At 32.6% G+C, this 21,450-nt stretch overlaps 4 protein-coding genes across 4 annotated transcripts; 3 read left to right on the plus strand and 1 right to left on the minus strand.

Moving 5' to 3' along the window:
* The first annotated feature begins 4,159 nt into the window (after nt 1-4,159).
* Nucleotides 4,160-6,542, plus strand: LOC18015113 (transcription factor bHLH57). The gene is made up of 4 exons (XM_006396284.2): nt 4,160-4,422; nt 4,846-5,289; nt 5,511-5,909; nt 6,167-6,542. The coding sequence occupies exons 2-4, from the start codon at nt 4,852-4,854 to the stop codon at nt 6,278-6,280; spliced, it is 951 nt and encodes a 316-aa protein (XP_006396347.1). The 5' UTR covers nt 4,160-4,422; nt 4,846-4,851; the 3' UTR covers nt 6,281-6,542.
* A 2,988-nt stretch (nt 6,543-9,530) lies between these two features.
* LOC18015192 (aquaporin TIP1-3) lies at nt 9,531-10,289 on the minus strand. The gene has a single exon (XM_006396285.2). It carries the CDS (start codon nt 10,287-10,289, stop codon nt 9,531-9,533), a length of 759 nt encoding a protein of 252 aa, XP_006396348.1.
* A 266-nt stretch (nt 10,290-10,555) lies between these two features.
* LOC18015151 (soluble inorganic pyrophosphatase 1) lies at nt 10,556-12,668 on the plus strand. The gene is made up of 9 exons (XM_006396286.2): nt 10,556-10,647; nt 11,074-11,221; nt 11,313-11,341; nt 11,438-11,503; nt 11,588-11,695; nt 11,781-11,846; nt 11,934-12,054; nt 12,154-12,235; nt 12,346-12,668. Exons 2-9 carry the CDS (start codon nt 11,074-11,076, stop codon nt 12,386-12,388), a joined length of 663 nt encoding a protein of 220 aa, XP_006396349.1. The 5' UTR covers nt 10,556-10,647; the 3' UTR covers nt 12,389-12,668.
* A 6,372-nt stretch (nt 12,669-19,040) lies between these two features.
* On the plus strand, nt 19,041-20,237 carry LOC18015152 (B3 domain-containing transcription factor NGA4). The gene has a single exon (XM_006396287.2). The coding sequence runs from the start codon at nt 19,062-19,064 to the stop codon at nt 20,091-20,093; it is 1,032 nt and encodes a 343-aa protein (XP_006396350.2). The 5' UTR covers nt 19,041-19,061; the 3' UTR covers nt 20,094-20,237.
* Nucleotides 20,238-21,450: the final 1,213 nt, after the last annotated feature.

Genomic DNA, 21,450 nt, shown 5'->3' on the forward strand with positions numbered 1-21,450 from the left:
AATGAAGTATCACCCAAAAAATGATAAAGATTGAATGTTTAATTCTCTCACCAAAATCAACGTATTTCTCTTTTGGTTTTGAAGAAGTAGTTCGTAGTTGCATAACCATGGAAACTATCCCCAAAGCACTTCTGATCTTCTCTCTAATCACTTTATGTGTGAAATTGAAAGATAAGATTCCAAATTTCTCTTTTATGATATCCTCTGCAACCACTTTAACGAACAAAAACAGACCGGAGGTTGCGCTGTTTCAACCATCTATCTGATGCTTCTCGTTTTAGATATTCTTTTGCAGTTAATCAGATTAACTGCACAAGCAAGTGTGTACAGAGGAAACCAGAAGTGCCAATCGGTAGAAGCACACAAATTTTAAAATATAATACGTGTAAAGAGAATAAAAGATACAAGATAATTTTTGAATATCAGAATCATTTAGGTGGACATATGCAGAATAAGCAAACTCTTGATGTCTCAAAGTTCGTAGATACTCAAACTCTTGATGTTTTCATTTCAGATTATGATTTTTCACTGAATTACAAAGCAAAAAAAAAAAACAAAAGAAAATGAAAATTGTGCAATGAGCATGGCTAAAAAATGAGATACGAAGAGAACAAACAAACAACAATATAAAGAAACCACATTTCCATGAATTCAAGAGAAGAATATCTATTTGTAAATTGAGAAGTGCAAACAGGAATTTGAATTTGCTTGAGCTTTCACAGTGGAATGAGTGATGTATTGAGCGGTGACATCGCCAAATCTCCAAAGAAAGCCAGAGCTGATGACCTGAGTTTTCGATGGATGAACCGTCAGGCATCGCTGGTACCATCTCCAAAGCTTCAACATAATGGGACCAGTCGTATTCGCCGCCGTCGCTGCTGCGAGAGAAAGATTGTGACCGGAGAACAGCTGCGGGAGAAAGGCGATATTCGTTTTGGTTGACACAGCTCTTTAAGCTCTTTCTAAACGTCTTCTGGTCTGTAGGGTTTTAGATGTAGGAATTTGGGAGATGGAAAAAACTGGTAAAGAAAAAGAAAAAATGGATTGTTTTTGTTTTTGTGAGAAAGGAGAGAAAAATGAAAAAAAATTGACAAAGAGAAAAGCTCGATATTGTTTCATTTTTAAAAAAAAAAATAATTTTGAAGAGATGATGTGTCAAAATAAGAAATGCTTATGTGTCAAGTTTGTGAGAACTGAGTCACGTATGGGTTTAAATTAGAACAACCATTCAGCAATATTGATGCTTATTAATATAATATGGGCCGGAACCGAAATTTTTGGTCCATCAAAAGGAAGCAACCCAGTTCCTATTAGTATAACTACAAAGAACTTTGAGTCTGGAGCTTATTCCTCCTATAGGTATTTATAACCCAATAGTTAACTATTCTTCTAGTTTAACGTCTTTATCAAAGAAAAAAACCATAGTTGAAATTTTTCCATAGTAAAATTCATTTAAATATATACAAATGTTATACACATATATTAACAAAACCACAACACCAGAATTGTATACCACATATCTATGTCACCATATCCACTAGGTAATTGCTAATGAATCCAATATTTTCAGTCATAATTTTTAAATCAAGACCTGAATAAACAAAGATAGTGGCTTTGTGGCTGCGAGTCTATTTCTCTTAGGCCTTAGTACTAACACTTTCATGAGGCTACGAAGGTCTATCATACGAAGAAAGGGATAAGATTCGTCAATTTCATATATGAAATTTTAATAATTTTCGAGCCGTGATTTTCATTGGATTTTGTGTTGGAATGGATAAGATTTTTTTTATACAATCAATTTTATCCTTTTCTTGTCTTTATACGAACGATCCCTCTGTTTCCGTCGACATATTTATGTGTATATATTTGTATTATTAGGTGATGATTAATTCATGTGTGCGGATAAATATGTATATTTCGATTTATACGAAGTAGTTAGGTACTCATTTCGAAGAATACGTACGTCGGGTTTCAGTTTGTCTCTGTGTGGGAGATATTACAATAAAATTGCAGTGGAATTAATCGTCTGCGTAGTAGCATAGATTTAGTTTCAGATAAAAGATGAGGTAAGTTCTTAAGAGAATTAGTAATTATCAAAAAAAATTATGACGAAGTTTTATTAGTTAAAAAAAAGAGGTACCGAATGATAAGTTTATTACACTACTGTATGAACTATGGACGAATAGTGGGTTTCTATTTGTGGCCGATTGCATAATGGACGTGAGATTCTATAGACAAATTTAGAAACCTAGCTAGTCTACTCTACGCCTTTCCAAAAAACTCCAATTCGACTAAAGAGAATTGAGAGACAATACATGGAATTGATCTCAACACAAGTGGGCAAACCCATAAGTATGTTTTCATGTTCCAATCCCATGTGATCCGTTATAAATGAACGGTGTATATATATTATATATTAGTTAGAAGCTATATACTGGTAAAGTTATATTTTTCAGGATTATTGTGGTTTAATGACAAACTGATATTGAAAAAGAGTATGGAGCCTTCTGAATTCAATTTCCATTAAATACTAAACTATGACATGTTTTCGTATGCCAGATTGGATTTTTCCCAAAATTATGTCCAATTTCCATTGAAAACTAAACCATGAAATGTTTTCGTATGCTAGATTGGATTTTTTACCCAAAATTATGTTGTTGATGAGCTGCTTTCTTGTTGAGGTAATTCATCTTAGAGTTAGTCAAGCATGTCTATGATGTCGATGGTTGTGTTGATTTGACTTAGTTCTTTGATAGTTTGATTCGAATCTTCTTGGCCTATTTTAAAATTTTAATATATTCATATACATCTTTAGACATTATGGTAGCTTGCATGCGAATTTTGGACTCGCTCATGGTATAAAGTCCAGGCTCAGTGAAAAGGATCTAAGGAAGTATTAAAAATCTTCATTGTTTGGGAGAAGGAAACAAAACAAAAAGAAAAGGCAAATTTCTTTTTGGAGGAGAGAACTGTTGTTTGCCCTAGAGACCAAGGCACTGAAATCGAGTTGGTCTTATTAGGACACTCAACGTTTGGCACCCATGGCCTTGGCCATGTGCATTATTCGTCCTTTTCTACAAAGGGTATTTTTGTCATTTTCAGTTTTGAAAAAACTACGTCGACAGGCCAAATTAGGAAATACTTATATACAAACCCATAAGGTTCTTGTTAAAAGAAAAAAAAAAAAAACTAGTTGAAGTAAAAGACATGAAAACCCTTTTGTGAAGAAAAAAGAAGAAGAGAAGAAGAAGAAAGAGAGGTTTGGTCTTCTTTTCTGATTCTGAAACTGTCTTAATAAGAGTGAGAAGTACTGTTCATGGAAAATGTGTCCCTACCAAACAAAACTGTCTTCACTGCCATATTCAATAATACTTTACGGGACCCCTCTCTCTATCGTCCTAGTCCCAACGCACCATCTCATTGTGTCTAAAGTTATATATATGGTATACAAGCTATGTGGATCTAGCCACTTCTTTATAGTTAGAGCCAAACATATGATAAGAAAATGAATTAAATACGGTTAGTATCTAACACGAGTGGATCCATTATATTTAGAACATTAGGTGATTCATGATTGATGTATGTATATTATATATAGTGTATATATGTTAGTTATACGAATATTTATATATTATATTGATCGATCAAATAAACTCATATATTCACATTGAAATATATACAGTCTGAGAAACGAAATATATACGGTTGGTTCTTGACACGAATGAAACCAATATATCAAACTCAGAATACGAGTAGTTTGAATGATATTGTTCTTATCCATAAACTCCTTGTGTTTTTGACTGAATGATTTTTGTTTTTAACGGTAGCAAAATATCAAACTCTTCTTGTAATCGTGTTTTGCCTGTGAAACATCAAACGTAAAATGAGTTTTGTTTTGAAGACAGCATAAATTTTGAAGGGCGACGTAATATACGTTTCACATTAACCGCGTAACAAAAGTAATAATCTTGTCACCATTCAAAGAATAATTGAATATCCAATAAGACAAGACTCTCTGATCTAGAGGACAGGACACGTATATTTCCCCCCAGCATCACCCTATATTTATATAGCTTATATATAACATAATTTGAATCATATATGTATGTGTATACACATAGATATTGTAAAATATACGACTATATAGAATTGGATGGTTATAATTTCGTTTTTAAAATATGCACCGAACCTCTTCTTCTTCTCCTCTCCTTTGTTCTCTTCTCTCTCCTTTTATATATGTGGAAGCTGCATTTATCAAGAACCCTTTAGGAAGTGTTAGCCCCAAAGGAATGTTTTTGGTTGAGAGAATACAGAGAAGGAGAAGAAGAGATTGTTAAATTGAGGGAAAGGCGCCTATATAAACCCAAATTTGAAAAGTATTACTTTGGAAGAAGTTCCATTAGAGCTTGAATTGATTCTCATGTAAGCCTCTCTCGTAATTTATTCTGATTTTCAATTACAATTAATTCTCGTAGAATCTGTTTTGTGCATTTACTCTTCTTCTTTCTCCTCCTCCTATCATATGATTAACACATTCAATGCAAAATGCTTTAAATTCATTTGAAACAAAACTTATCCAAATTTCCTGCAACTTTCTTATTTCCTCTCTCGTTGACATTCCTTATTTCTCATAAATTATTGTTCTCTCCTCGTACCTCCTCTTTGTTCTTTCTTAAAGAATTCACCCACCAAACCAACCCAACCCAACCTATTAAAAACTTCAAAAATCCACCTAAAAAGCTTCAGTCTTTTCAAAAGGGTATCCTAAAGTTTCAATCTTTCTCCGTTTTGATTGAAAGATTCAAAAGTCCCAAAACTAATCTTTTTTGCCTTTCTTTATTGAAGCTAATTATGGAGCGAGTAATGAGTTTTGGAGGATTAGAAGATCAATTTGCTCAGATCTCAGAAACCGAAATTGACGAGAAGATCCCATTTCTGCAAATGCTTCAATGCATAGAACCAATTGCTTTTAGTACTACAGAACCAAATCAGATTCTCCAATCACTTCTCCAGATCCAAACCCTAGAACCAGAGAGTTGCCTCACCCACGAAACCATCAAAAGAGATCCGGGTCAAACAGATGACCCGGTTAAGGATCCGAAAACAGAAAACGGAGCAGCAACGGTAAAAGAAAAACGGAAACGAAAACGGACAAGAGCTCCGAAGAACAAAGACGAAGTTGAGAACCAAAGGATGACTCACATTGCGGTCGAACGTAACCGGAGACGACAAATGAACGAACACTTAAACTCTCTCCGTTCTCTCATGCCTCCTTCGTTTCTTCAACGGGTAACAAAAATCAGGCCTTTCGTTACATTCATAGATATTTTCTATTGGGGATTTTAAAAAGTTTCAATCTTTAACTAATTCAATGGTGTTTAAGGAGCTAATTGGTGCGTGAAGCCGTAAATGTTTGATTTTTTTTTTTCACAAGGTTTTGGGATTAGTCTTTGGTTTCTCCCTAGCTAATTTGGACTTTGACCTTAAACCTAAACGCTGCCGTTTTGTAGGGTGACCAAGCTTCGATCGTAGGAGGCGCTATAGATTTCATCAAGGAGCTCGAGCAGCTTTCGCAAACTCTAGAGGCCGAGAAACAGAACGAGGGAGCTAGTGAAAACCCGAAAACGGCATCGTCTTCTTCCTCATCGTCTCGTGCATGCACTAACTCTTCTGTTTCGAGCGTCTCGACGACGTCGGAAGATGGATTTACGGCAAGATTCGGCGGCGGAGAGACCGCGGAAGTGGAAGCTACGGTGATACAGAATCATGTGAGCTTGAAGGTTCGGTGTAAGAGAAGAAAAGGACAGATCTTGAGAGCTATTGTCTCCATTGAAGACCTTAAGCTCTCGATTTTGCATCTCACTATCTCTTCTTCCTTTGACTACGTCTTCTACTCTTTCAATCTCAAGGTATGTTGTTAAAATCTTTACGTTATTATTATTATCTCTTCAATTATATATCCTTATTCTAATTTGCAAATTTCGCATTATTGGTATTATACTTTAGCCTATTTAAAGACTTGTTCAGTTGCCTTTTAGAGGAGGATCAGGGAACCTGCATGATATACCATAACAAAATATCCTACAAATTTTTGATAAGGTTTTTGAAAAAGTAATTGTTAGTAATTTTTAGAGATGATAATTGAATGGTCTTTTGGTGCATGCAGATAGAAGATGAGTGTAAGATAGGAGGATCAGCTGATGAGATAGCAACAGCCGTTCATCAGATCTTCGAGCAAATCAACGGCGAGATTATGTGGTCAAATCTTAGTCGAACTTAGTTGACTTTTGACTATTTTTTTCTAGTGATGTGTGTAACTTTAGGTTACATAAAGGAAAGTAAAATAAATAATTTGTGATTTTAATTTTTTTGGGGGGAATTCAATCAGTTTGAGGGCTTTTAACTTTTTAGATTAATCACACTATCACAGGCCGGGTTCTACAATTACTAAATTCTGGCCACTACTTGATATCGTCTTTGTTGCTGCTTGTAATTTTTTACTTCTCATGTAGTAAATGTTGACAAATTGACTTCCATCGTCCGTATTAGAATGGTTACGGAAATGGAAACAAATATAATTAAAGCTGAACAGAGAAAAAGTCGTCTTCACACTTCGCATCCTCTTATTAAGATTTTATTTCAGTATATACAGTACTTATTATATATCGTCCATGCGTCTGACAATTATACGCTCCATTAAAAGGACAACTACGACTACGATATATTATAAATTTTAAACAAATATATAATTTTAAACAAATTATAAATATATATTTATATATATTTTTTCTCATCAACGTCTATTATCTAGACTAAAACTTAGTTGTTTATGATCATTTGAACTTTTTTTTTAACATACAGTTTCACTTTTATATATACTCAGAAAACGATGAGAAAGGTAACAGAGAAATTTAATATTCCAATGTTTTAAAAGCATCGTAAAAGAAAGTCTATGGTCAGAGTCTCCTTGACACATCCGTTTCACTTCTAAAAACGTAAACTTTCAGCCTACATGTATTACTTTTTCAGTTTTTTATTCATATTATCTGTGTTCAGCTAAGTTTTTACTTTTTACCTTCTTTTACGTTTTTTTTTAAGTTATAAAAACAGGAAAACTAAATTCAGATACCAAAATTAACTAGAATACATACTAATTAACTTCTTAAATAATAGTAATAACAAGTACAGTATAACCTCTATAAATTAATATTTTAAATTAATATATTTTTTAAGTTTCAAATTAGTTTTTTGAACTAATTTTTATATCAAAAAATTAATAACTCTATAAATTAATAAAATATTATAATTTTAATCTTATTATTTTGTAGAAGTTTAACTGTATTATACAGATAACAATGGTACACTATTTAAATATTATGTGTAAGTGAACGACATGATCAGACGTAGAAATCATCTACTGGCAACAAATCTGATCTTTTCTAAAAGTTCTGGTCAAAGTCAAACCATTGGTAAATTTTAATATAAACCTTTTTTCGTCTAAGTAAAATTATATACTTATTATGTTCCAAAATGTAAGAAATTTAAAATAAAAGTATGGAGATTAAGAATCTATTTTCTAAGAAAAAATTTATCTTAATAATTACTTAAAAACAGACTCAACCAACTAAAAGAAAACAAAAAAAATAAAGGAGTCAAAATATCAAATAATATTAAAATCTACATATAATTTTGTAAAACATTGTGAAAACAAAAATTGTAAAACATCTTATAAATAAAGAAAAAACTTTTTAAACATCTTTAATTATAGAATAAAGAGAGTAATTTTTTTTTGTTAAAGAGAAAAAGTCATTACAAATAATCTTTTTCAAGGATTCAAGCCTTGTTAAGCTCAGACATAGATCCAGTTAAATCCAGATTAGAAGAGTCGAAAGTCCCACGTTGGCACGTGCCATGTCAGATATATGAACCACACGTGAGATTAGATCGAGTGGCGCGTGTTATTACGCTTTAATGTCACGCGTGGTATACTATTGTTTATTCGAGTAAAGATTCCTTTTCTTTTGTAGGCCCACAGAGTCATATTCGCGAAAGCAAAGTTTTGTTTGGGCCTTTACAGCCCATTACTGTTACAATCGATATTCTTTTTGGTCGAAAATATTTTTTTTTTGTTTTTTTGCCAAATTTTCAAGCTTAAACCTTGTAATATGTTTTTTTTTCTGAACAAGTATTTTGTATTCCATGATTATACCATGCATGCATGAATTTTGGACAATATTTAGAGTTTTTTCATCCTTTTTTACAAAATTCAGAACTGATCAACCCACGTTTTCTTAAAATAGCATGTTGAAGATTAATTTAGTTTCAGTACGATGATAATAACTAACTGAATTTTAGAAGAAAATTAAATTTCGTGATAATAGTAGTAACAGATTTAGTGTAGATTGTTAACTCATCGCTCTAATAATAGTACTCTACTAAATCAATGATTTGTGCAAATATCATATATTATACAACAGTTTAAATGCCTTTTTTTCTGTTGTAGATCGGACTACTGATTTCATAATTTATCATACATATAACATAATATTGAGTTTTCCCATATGAAACAACGATGTAAGATTAAGAACATGGTATCCTACGTACGACTATTGGTACATCGTTTCTACATCACGATGAATGGTATAATATTCATAATAATTATTGATGTATTATGCATCAAATCTCGTCACCGTGATTTTGCTTGAACGTGCAAGCAACTGCCAAACGCGTTTTAGAGGAAAACCCGGGACACCGATACGGCGATACCGTTCATACAAATACAATAATCTATTTTCATAAACCAATACAATAATCTATTTCATAAACCTTGTTTCACAAAAAAAAAATTTCTCTTAAGGCATAACATTTTTAGATCTATATTTTTTTTTATATAAATGATATACAGTATATGTATTTTCTCAAAACGTAAAATATTGATTTAGATATGATAGTGCATGTGAAGCAACATTCTCAACAAACATTCTATTTCATAAAAATCGACACGTCTTTTTTTTTGTATGTTAAAGGATCTTCAGACACATCTAATTCTAATCTTAATTTTTGTGTGTGTTAACAATTCGTAAATCCAAATATCATTGACTAAGAAGATTCAAATAGATCGTGCATGGACTAACCAACCGAAATCTATTCTCATAGTATTATAATGGCGGGTCACATAATATTTATATGTTTTCACCATGGGAGCATAATCTCAAGAATATGCCCTCCAATAAACTTCGCTGTACATGATTTCTTACGTGTGACATACTACGTAACGCCGCACATTATCTTAATATAATCTAAATAAAACTAGTAGGTGGAAAATTCCAAGATTTGATTTATAAATTACTTAAAAAAAACACAACAGTAGTAAAAGTAACTTCTTAGCCACATGACTAAAAAAACATTAGTTAACAAAAAAAAGAACACGAGAGGGAATAATGACATCAATGTCTTTCGAAATACCCTTAATTAGTAGGGCACATAAAACAGCTATCTTGTTTCACAAGAAATAAGAAAAAAACCCTAACTTAGAAATCAGCAGAAGGAAGTGGTTCATGCCCATGACTATCAATAAAGATAGTGTCATAAACAATAGCGGCAATGGCTGCACCAATAAATGGACCAACCCAATAGACCCAATGATTCGTCCAAGTCCAGCTAACCACGGCCGGTCCAAATGAAACCGCCGGGTTCATGGACGCACCGTCAAACGCACCACCTACGAGAATATTAGCTCCAACGATTAACCCAATCGCTAAAGGAGCAATGATTCCAATATCACCTTTCTTGGGATCTACGGCAGTAGCGTAAACCGTGTAAACCAACCCAAACGTCATCACAATCTCGAAAACGACTGCGTTCCACGGCGTGACTCCATAGGAAAGCGAAAACGCTGCCGTTTCCATCCCGCCGGTACTTACCTTGAGCAACAAGCAAGCTACAACTGCTCCGAGTAATTGGGCGATCCAATAAAGAATAGCTCTCATCAACGTAATATTTCCACCAATAAACGCTCCGAACGTGACCGCAGGGTTCACGTGGCCGCCTGAAACGTTTGCTCCAACAGAAACCGCCACGAACAAGGCAAACGCGTGAGACAAAGACGCAGCCACTAGACCGGAAGGTGTGGCCGGTCCGTCTCCGGTTAGTTTTCCGTAAGCCATTCCGGATCCTTGACCCGCAAAAACGAATATAACCATGGAGAAAAACTCTGCAAAAGCCGCTCTGATTGCGTCTGGACCGCTAGCTTCTCCTGGAGTTCCAATCGCGATTCTGTTGATAGCCATTTTTTACAAATTTTTTGGTTTTCTTGGTTTTGTTTTTGCGATCGTAACCAAGTTTATATAGTTAAAGAGGGAGAGCCGAGTGTGTGTTGGAGAATCGTTCAAGAGACTGAGAGTTAGTGATTTACGGTGGACCCCAGGATTGGGAGGATTGAACGGTGATTATTAAATATGGATTAATGAACTAATAACATAATTATGATAATTTATTAAAGCTTTAACCGTTTTTCTCGCTTTCTATAAATAAGGTTATGTGGAACGCAATTGAAGATCACGCGCTTTATTGTTTTCTTTTCCTCGTCAACTTTCTTTCTCCATACTTTCCGTGAACTTGTTTCTGTGTTCTTGAAACGATTCCAAGGTACGACTTTCTTTCTTTGGTTTTTAGATCTCAAATTTTTGATGAGTTTTGATGTTTGATGCTCTGGATTTTGCTTCTAAACCAAGAATCAATCGAGAAATGAACAAATTCGACACAGATTGTGTTAGTGTTAAAAACCTTTAAATCGTTACTGTTTAGCTGAAATCTTCGGATGATGTTTTCATTTTATGGAGTTGGATTTTTTTAATGTTTTCATTAGCTGAGATCATTCGCTTAGGTTGTTAAGATGATTGATGGATTACGATCTGCGATAAGGTTTTTCTTGATAAATCGTAGTAGAGTCTGGTTTATATGTTAAATCTTTGATTTGTGAATCTGATTATATGCCGATCTAGACGTAAAGTCAAGAAATTGAGTGAAAGATTCTAAATTTTGGTTCGTTTGGCTTAATTGCTCTGTTCTTAGATGAGTGAAGAAGTGAAAAAGAATCAGTCTGAGAAAGAGAATCAATCTGAAAAGCTTCAGCGACCAACTCCACGTTTGAACGAGAGGATCCTCTCATCTTTATCTAGGAGATCGGTTGCTGCACATCCATGGCATGATCTTGAAATCGGTAATTTACTAATCACTAGATCAACAAAATATATTATCAAGATATTGTGTGTTTTGAGTCTTTTAACTAAATTGTTCATTTGAAAATGCAGGACCTGGAGCTCCAGTGATTTTCAATGTGGTAAGTCTCATGCTTGATGATGTGATATGGGTTTTTGCAAACGAGAAGATCACAAAAAGAGAATCTGAAATCATTTGAATTTTTGGATAAAATCAGGTTATTGAGATCTCAAAGGGTAGCAAGGTCAAATATGAACTTGACAAAAAGACAGGACTCATCAAGGTAAAATTAAACCGAATTTAAATATATATATATGTGATGCTATTTTGGTGATATCAGTCTCTGAAAATTTGATTTGCTTCTCAGGTTGATCGGATTCTGTATTCATCGGTTGTGTATCCTCATAACTACGGTTTTATCCCCCGCACATTATGCGAAGACAATGACCCTTTGGATGTTTTAGTTATCATGCAGGTTTAAGTCTTCTCTAATCTTCACCATAAAAGAAAAACAAGAAAACCAAAATTTGATATTCTTAATGAAGTTATTTCTAATACAGGAGCCTGTGCTTCCGGGTTGTTTTCTGCGAGCCCGAGCTATTGGTTTAATGCCCATGATTGACCAAGTAACATCCAAATCTCTGTTTGTATCTCCTTTGGACTTGACTTTTTGACTAATTCTTATTTTTTCTTTTTTGAAACTCTAACAAAAGGGAGAAAAAGATGATAAGATCATTGCGGTTTGTGTTGATGATCCTGAGTATAAGCATTACACTGACATCAAAGAACTTCCACCTCATCGTCTCTCTGAAATCCGCCGATTCTTTGAAGATTGTATCCTTAAAACTTTTTTAAATTCTAAAGTCGTAATTATTATTCTTTAGGAAACAAGTAAACCACTGCTTCTGCTGCCTTTAACCAAAATTTTAACAGACAAGAAGAATGAGAACAAGGAAGTTGCTGTAAATGATTTTCTACCAAATGGTCCTGCTGTTGAAGCCATTCAGTACTCAATGTAAAGTTTCCTATTCTAAATTTTTTTCCTTTCAAAATTCCTTACTATATATAACATTTTTATTTACCTCATCTTCTAACAATTTTCTTGATTTTGAATCATCATCACAGGGACCTTTACGCCGAGTACATTCTTCACTCCCTGAGGAGATAAAATAAAAGGCACTTCTCAAGAACATTCCTGCCAATTTTGCTCTGCAATTTCAGATTTTGTTGCAGAGAAAACCAAGAAAAAAACAAGAATTGTCTGATATTTGGATTTTGAATAAACACGTGTTCCTGAAAATGGTCTGTTATTTTTGGCTTCAAAGTTTCTTCTTTTGTTGTTGTTGTTGTTGTTTGCTACTGGGGAATAATCCCAGTTCTCACTTGTATTGTAATCTTTTATCATTTAAAGATTCGATTTCGTTCCAATGAAACAAGACTTTTTAAAATGACTGTCGCTGTCACTTTAGCATAGTCCATGTTTCCATTTCGTTTGCTTCTTAAATCCAAATCCCAATTAGATTTGCAGAATCAGAGAATAAGAAATTGTCAGGTGGTGGAAACTTTTATTTCTTTTTTCTTGTCAGATAGTCGGATCTGCCGCCCACCCAAACTGGGCCTGGCCCAGTAACTATCAATACCATTCGCTTTCCCGAGAAACAACGGCGCGTGTATTTCAGACTCTTTTACACTTTTTTATTTAAATGTTTGAGAAATTATAAACTAATCTTTTTTTTCTTTATTTAAATGCCAAAAACAACTCAAAATCTCATTATAAGAGACATGATACATCTGACCCAATATGAGTTAGACGTGCTAGACACTAACACGACGATGACCTAACGTCTAAAAAATGTTTAATCGAGGCCTAACATAACTTTTTAGACAGTTTATAAGACTATGACTCATAAATATTAAATTTAAATATTCTAATTCATAAAATTAGATGTGAAGTCCAAAGTACACAAAAAATCAGAAAACATTATAAATATCAAAACTAAAACATTAAAAAAATATCAGAAATAAAACAAAAACATTCATTTAAACAAAGAACACACAAAATTCTTTTTTTATATCCAAAAGAACACACAAATTTCTAAAACCACAAATTTCTAGAATTTAGTTATATAGCTAAAAATTCAAAAAGTGCAAAAAATGTTACTAGATTAACAATTTGAATGTCGTCGTTTAGCTGTTTAGGACCACCTCAAACTTACTAGCTCTGTTTAATAACAATAATGCTTAATACTAATATGTAAAGTGTAATTGTCACGGTTCATGAAGGCACAGATCCTATACACTGCCTAGATCATTTTTATAGCATTGAATTGACCAACCAAATGAAAACTAATACTCCCTCTATTTCATTATAGTTGATTTTCTGAATATTTACACATAAATTAAGAAAGCTATAAATGCTCAATTATTTATTGTTTATTTTTCTTAATTAAGTTACTTTTACAACTGATTTCATTATTTTTATTATTACTTTTTCTTTTCTAATTGTGTATTAATGGAGTAAAGTAACATGCATTAATATTATTCATTCAATCTAAAGAATAAACATGCATTAATTTGATCTAGGAAATCAAATATTATGAAACAAGAAAAAAAACCTAGAAAAATCAACTATAATGAAACAGAGGGAGTATGTTGGAAGAATGCTAAGCCTAAATTTCTCAAAATTAATTGAAAACAAATAGATTTACTTATATCTTATTGTACTATTCTATGTCCCATTTTATTTTGAGGTGAGATTCTTAAAATTTCATCTTAAGATGCTTTTTTAACCAATTATCTTAACAAAACCTCATCATGGCCCGATCAAATGTCGGTCAAATCGATTTCAGTTAGGTTGGGACTAGTGTGTGTTCATGTGTTTATCTCGATCTACTGTTAAGTATATAAATTTCAAAGCCAAAACTAACTGACAATAAATTTGTAGGCCTTCTTATATGTTAATATTATATTATTTTTGGTGTAGAATTTTAACAAATTTATGTATATTATATCTATACTTTTTAAAAATGATGAAGTTTTTTCAATTGGATTAGTGATTTTGCTCAGCAGTTATTATTTGCTCGGTGTTGATTTTTTGTTTTGTTTAAGAAAGCTAAACAATTTCTTACAAGGCATAATATTTTTAGAACTGAAACTATTTTTTTTTTGACCAATTAAAACTATTATTTTTGATACATATGTATACGGCATATTCACAAAACGTAGATTTATTGATATTTGATCTGCTAAACTCAAGCAACAATCCTGTGAATTGTGATAGTCTAATCGATTGAACAATTTGTCAGGCATTCCATTTTTTTTAACATCATCTTCATCAAGAAAATTTAAAGATCTTACAAAGTAGAGATAGAGATAGAGTCAGGCATTCCATTTAATGGACTATATTTGGCTCCTATGATAATAAAGACAGACCCATACGCACACACGAACTGACCGCACACATTCATTTCAAATATTAATATATATCATTAGTTATTGATGTTTTAGTTATTTTCTTGGATCAACCAAAATGAAACTGGGCCGGTTACTTTCATATATCATATAAAAGCTATTTTCCGCTAGTGGTGTCCCATGATATAAACACAATAGATGTTGACAAAAATGTCTATAAATGAATATACACACCGCACACAACATCATCATAGCATTTTTCTTATCAAACGTACTACGAAATTTCATAAAGCATTGCTTCCTAATGGGGACCAAATTAATTCTTAACATCTTTCGATGGCTATAAAAAGGAGGTGGGAAAATATTTAATGAAAAAAATCCCCATGGACCAAAAAAATATACCTCCAAGTTGAGCAAAATAAATAAATTATATATATATAAAGAAAATGTGTGAAGGAAAAGCGTGGTGATGCAAAATGTGTGAGGTTCTTTTGCGACAAACTCTACAATGGACGCACTGGTCCACTGGTCCTCACCCTAAGCTAACTTTTATTAACAAATTTATCATCTTCTAAATCCGAAAACGTGTTATGCTCCATTACATATGAGATGTTTAGAATGATAAGTATTTAGGGTAACTATTTTTTTTTTTAATAATTGATATTTACTTGGTCTAATTTCTATCTAATAACGTATTGTTAAATACTTTTCATATGGTCATTTGAAATATTTTTATATACATGCATGTATAGAAAATATATATATATATATGGTCTAATGTATATCTTGTAATTTGTTACTGATTATTTTCATGGTCTTTTTACTTATTTTTTATATATATATATATACATGTATAGATACTAATAAGAATTGCTAATATTTTATAGACTATATATGGATATCTAATTTCTTTTTAATGCTTTAAGCTATAATTTATAATTTATAAGCATAGTTATACTGAAGAGGGGGCTAGGAATGGTATCATATAAACAGAAGAAAAATGATGTTATATAATTTAGTGATATATACTGATGTATATGTAGTAATGCCGTTGACATAGCCTTGCATTTAACATTGAATAAAGAACAGTAATCTTCTCACTTTCACTTGTTAATTTTTGTGTTTGCGTGTATATGTGATTGTTTTTATACTTTACATTGTTTTAAAAGTTATATTTTCAGTTGAAGTTTTGTTTTAATCTGAAAGTTCCTGACTTAGGTCATACATTTTCTGGAGCCATAATCAGCCTTTGATAAATGGGTTAATATGTTGAATAACCAAAATATGGTCTAAAATAAAGAAAATAGCTATCTCTCTCTTTTTTTATACAATATAAAGCAAGCATTTTAGGTGTATATGGACATTAATACCTATGTTTTACACTTTTACATTTACTCGTGGTTTCCATTCTATTTCTTTTTTGGTGTGAGTCCTATTCTGTTTTTCTAAGTATGTTCTCATTTGGCAAAAATAATTTGTTTCCCTCTTACCTCTTTTTGTTATAGACAGAGTCGTGTCTAAGATTATAATTATTTTAGGGGCTAATTTTTGTAGGACTTAGTTAGATCAGATGGTTTGAGAGCATTGTGTTATACCTTTAGGTTAGGAGATCGATGCTTTAAGCAAGCTATTTTGTTTTTTTTTTGCTTTTTTCCTTTTCTTTGGTGTTTGTGGTTCTCTTTCTTTGTTTTTTTTTTCTTTTTTTATTTACGACACTTGTTTAATTGTTTTCTTTATTTCTTTTTGTTTTTTAAATTAATTTTTAAAAATAAAAATTTTGGGGCCAATTTTTTTTTCCTGCTTGTAACTTGACAAAAGTCAGGCATGGCTCTGGTTATGGATGATGGATCCTTAAAAAAAGTTGAATCAAAGCAGAAAAAACTTAGCAGGATATTTTCGTGAATATGTTGCGGCTTAATTTATGTATCTTTCTTTGTCATTTCTGCCAATTTCCCATGATAAATTATCCATCTCAATGGGAGCAAACTCGTGTGTCCCTCTTAATGCCTACGTATTCGGTTGACCTGAATTCAACCACCAGTCTAATGTCACATTGATTATTTTCAGTTGAAGTGCTACGAAAGAGATCCGAAACATACTTTTTTATAACATGTAAACGAAACTAATAACCAAAACCTAATTGAACTACAAGATACTTATTCCAATTCCTGGATTTATTAAAAACTATTGACATAACGTCATACATGCATTGATCTGTACATATTTTTCATAATGTCAAAATGCTTTATTGTGCTTTGATGTTGATGTAATGTAGAATTTTGGACCACAAAACATGGACACACATAGAAACCCAGACCTACTTTTTACTCGCGTTCTGTAATAACCAAAATCAGATGAATTAGTTGTGTCTTCTTACATAAAGAATAGCAGGTAATGGTATGTTTTCTGATCTGATCTCTCTGATCTAATGTATGTTTTCGCAAGTATATTTATTAGGTATGAGTGAGATAATCCATGTGACTTGTTCAGTTCTAACAAGTAAATGTAATTACGAATAAAGTCAGAAGAATACACTTTTTTTCTTCATAATCCATATAAAATATATAACAAAGAGATTTAAAAGAAAATCTTAATCAGGGTCACCTTTTTGACAAATTTCGACAAGCAATACACTAATACATATATTGTTTTAATTGAGATATCAGACTGAAATCCACGTGTTAACATTCGAGATACTAAGCCAATTACAACTTACCAGAAAACAAAATAACTCTTGTAAATATTATACACAAAATATCTAGAAGACTTTATTGGTTATCACCTGTAGACAAAAAATATTTGGTTATCACCTGAGAAATTTGAACTGAAAACAATTCTTAAAATATTTACTACTTTTAATTATAAAAATTTAGAAAAATACAAAAATACTACAACATTAGTATTTAAACAGCATTGAGAAATTTTATATAAACTTTTTGTACAGTTGTTGTAAGACCATTTTTAAAAAGTGTAAGATAATATTTAGTATATTTTTACAATAAATCTGAAGTACTTTTGAAAAACATAAAACTAAAGTTGTTTTTAGATTGCCTCATTATAATTTTACATCTTTTAAATTACTATATACGGCTGTAAAAAAAAACTTATTTACTATATATGCGATATTTTATTGTTTATAAATTAAAAATAAATAAAAGAAAAATGTTTTATATTAAAACTACTAAAAAATATGAAATTTTTTTAGGATCAATAATAAGTTCACTGAAGTATTTATTTCTATGATTTCTTATAAAATTTATTTACATTGTCTAATTTTCTATCTAGTAATTTATTATTAAAAAGTTTTCTTTGTCATTTTACATATTTTGATATACATGCATGTATAGATAAAAAGGTATGGTCTGATTCTTATCTTGTAATAATTTATTGACTATTTTCATGGTATTTTTACTAATTTCTTGATATATATTTGTATAGATACTAAAATTAACTATTCCACGCGTCCGTTTATACGTGGGCTAATATCTAATAAATCTATGTTAAAAGTGTATTGTTGTTGTGTATTCTATTTTTTGCGAACACAGATTAGTTATAAAATATGAGTACTTAATTTAATAAGCTAGAAATAATCAGCAAACAAAAACAATAAATACAAAAAATCTGATATGAATAAAGAAGAAAATAAATAAAAATACAGATATCAAAAAGAGAGCATATAGACTAAAAAAACATTGATACACTTACCTCACCTATAGACAACATTACATGTAAGTATAGATTTGTATATCTATATAAATAGCTAGAGTTACCCCAAGTCTATAGCTAAATTGAAAAGGACAAGAAGCTCTCACATGACCCGAACCACAACATTCATGGGGCCCTTTTGCTCTCTCTAAGATGTGATCTTCTTCTCTATCATCGAGAAAATCTCTCAAACCACTATTTTTCTTCACCCTTTAAAGTCATATGGAGAGAAAGTGAGAGATAAAAAGAGAGAGAGAGAGAGCCCAGATTAAACTTGAAAAACCATTGATATCATTTTCATTGTTTTAAATTTTTGGAATCAGCGAAAAGATCAGGAGAAGAAGCAAACACAAAGAGTACGTCTGTCTTCTTCTTCTGGATTCTAGGGTTTTTTTTCTTCACTTGGTCTTCAATTCTTTGATTTTAATATTCGATTTAGCTGCCTTTTTTATTATTTTTGCGGTTGTGAGTTTTATTTGGTTTCTGATAAAAAATATCTCATGTTTGTTGAAGGGTTTTGTATTGGATCATCATATTATCAAGAATCACTCATCAGATCCATAAAAAAAAAAAGGGTTGGATAATTTTTTGAACGATGTTGAATTGGTTCATCTTTTATTAAGCCATTTAAAAGCAAGTTGGATACTTTTGAAGATCTTGAATTGGGCCATCATTCTTCTCAATTTGATACAAAAATTTCTTTAAAAAAAAGCTTGATACTTTTGATGGATATGTCGAACTCTGACCAAGAACTCGCTGAGATTGGAGCTAATGGCTCGGGCAACAACAACAACAACTTCAACTTGGCGTTTAGAGAGCACATGTTCGACAAAGTGTTAACACCAAGCGACGTCGGGAAACTAAACCGGCTCGTCATTCCAAAGCAACATGCAGAGAACTACTTCCCGTTAGCGAACAATCAAAACGGCACGGTGTTGGATTTCGAAGACAGAAACGGTAAGACGTGGAGGTTTCGGTACTCGTACTGGAACAGTAGCCAAAGCTACGTGATGACTAAAGGATGGAGCCGTTTCGTCAAAGACAAGAACCTCGAAAACGGAGACGCCGTCTCGTTCCACCGTGCCTACGTCCCCGACGACAACGAACCGGAGAATCGAAGGAAGCTGCTCTTCATCGATTGGAGGCATCGAGCCGACACAAACCTCGTACACAACATCACTCATCCCATTTTCGGGTCTCCCACCTATCCAACGGCTAGTTACTTTCCGGTGACGGAATATTCCATGTCTCGTTACCGGAGTTTTCCACCGCTTTACCATAACCGGTTTCAAGAGAGGGAGGTTTTAGAGTATGGTTATGGTAGAGTTGTTAATGGAGGGCGTTACTACGCGGGAACACCGTTGGATCATCATCATCATCAGTGGAATCTTGGTAGATCTGAGCCGTCGTTGGTTTATGACTCGCATCCTGTTTATCCTGCGTCGAGGGTTACTTCGTCGTCGTCGTCGGCGATGCTGCCGCCTTTTACTCCTTCTCAGCCGCCGCCGCCGGAGGGGACGGTGAAGAAGGTAAGGCTGTTTGGTGTCGACGTGGAGGAGTCTTCTTCTTCAGGGGAGACACGTGGCGAAATGGGTGTTGTTGCAGGGTACTCTTCGTCTTCTCCGGTTGTGATCAGAGACGACGATGAATCAACTTGGAGGTCGCCACGTGGCGAAATGGGTGCATCGTCTTCTTCGGTTTTGCAGTTAAGCGATGATGAAGATTATAAAAGGAAAGGGAAGTCCTTACAGCTTTAGAAAACATTCATATTCACCAATTTCTTAAAATTCCCTTTGTTTGCTCCTTTTTAGTTATTTCCAACTCTAAACCATTCAAGGTATTTTGGCATTGGGGAACTAGAATGTAGTGAGGAACTTAACCGGGCTTATATTATACATATATATTGGTTTTCTGATGTTTCATTTTGAGTTTTGGTTTCATCATGGTAGTTCTTGAGCCCTAGGCCCTAGTTAATTACCATGTCCGAAACCCCCATCTTTAATTTCAATATTGTATTAAGCTTATATATAAATATATATTAATAAAATTATCATTTTATCTAATCTCGAGTTTTTAATTGTTAACTAAACATATTGATAATATATATACACCAATCCATAAATCAAAAGTGGTGATATCTTGTGGTTTTTTTTTTATCATTTGACATGGATAAGTTGGAAGGATAAAAAGGCTTGTAAATTCTATAAAATGTACTCTCTGTGCCTATCTATAGCTAAGCTGACAAAGTTTCATGGTACATTCTAAGCTAATGGGCAGTTCCAAAAGCTCTCTCTCTCTCTCTTTCTAACCTATATCTCTAACTTCTCTCTCTCTCTAACCCATGGTCCAATATTAGTTTGTTTGGTTACTATTGTCTTTGCTTGATTAATTAAAGAGATTTGTAGGTTATGGGTAGAGACAAAAAAAGAGAAGCTACGGAAGTACAATTTGAATTTTTATTTTATTTTTGGGGACATTATCAATTTATAATAATAAAAATTTAGAAGAAGAAATACAAAAAAGGTACTGTATCTTCTTTTACAGTATCCCAAAAAGAAAATGTCTACTACTTCTCATTTACATTGTTAGATTCTTGTTTTTTTAATTACTTGTAACCGTTAGTCCGTGCGACCGTACGTGTCTGGTTTGGATTCACAAGTTATAAGAATAAATGTGTAACTAAATTAGGGATCTAGTTGATATCACAAGAACCAATATCATATGCAACTTATTATACTATGTATTGGCAGAACCATCATCAAACATATACTTGGCCAGTTGGCCTGGCCTGATGGATGCAACAGAAAACATTTGTTTGGGCTTCCAACTTTTAAAATACTAGGCTTGTATTTGTAATTGGTATAATGTAATGCTATAGTATAGAAAATAATTTTTTTTTTGTTTACAACTCGCACAAACGCCACACTACCATGTAGTATAACTTATGACATAATGGTAAAAATATATGTGCAAACCGTTGGAGCACATGTATGTATAATGGTTTCAAACCCACTTATTATTTTACATTCGTGTTTGCAATTACTATTTTTTAAATGATTTCGTAATTTTAAATTCAAAATTTGGTTTGTATTCTGCGTTATTTCTAAAACTCCA

Source organism: Eutrema salsugineum, unplaced genomic scaffold (genome assembly GCF_000478725.1).
Source record: "Eutrema salsugineum unplaced genomic scaffold, Eutsalg1_0 scaffold_3, whole genome shotgun sequence".
In the NCBI taxonomy this organism is placed as follows: Eukaryota; Viridiplantae; Streptophyta; class Magnoliopsida; order Brassicales; family Brassicaceae; genus Eutrema; species Eutrema salsugineum.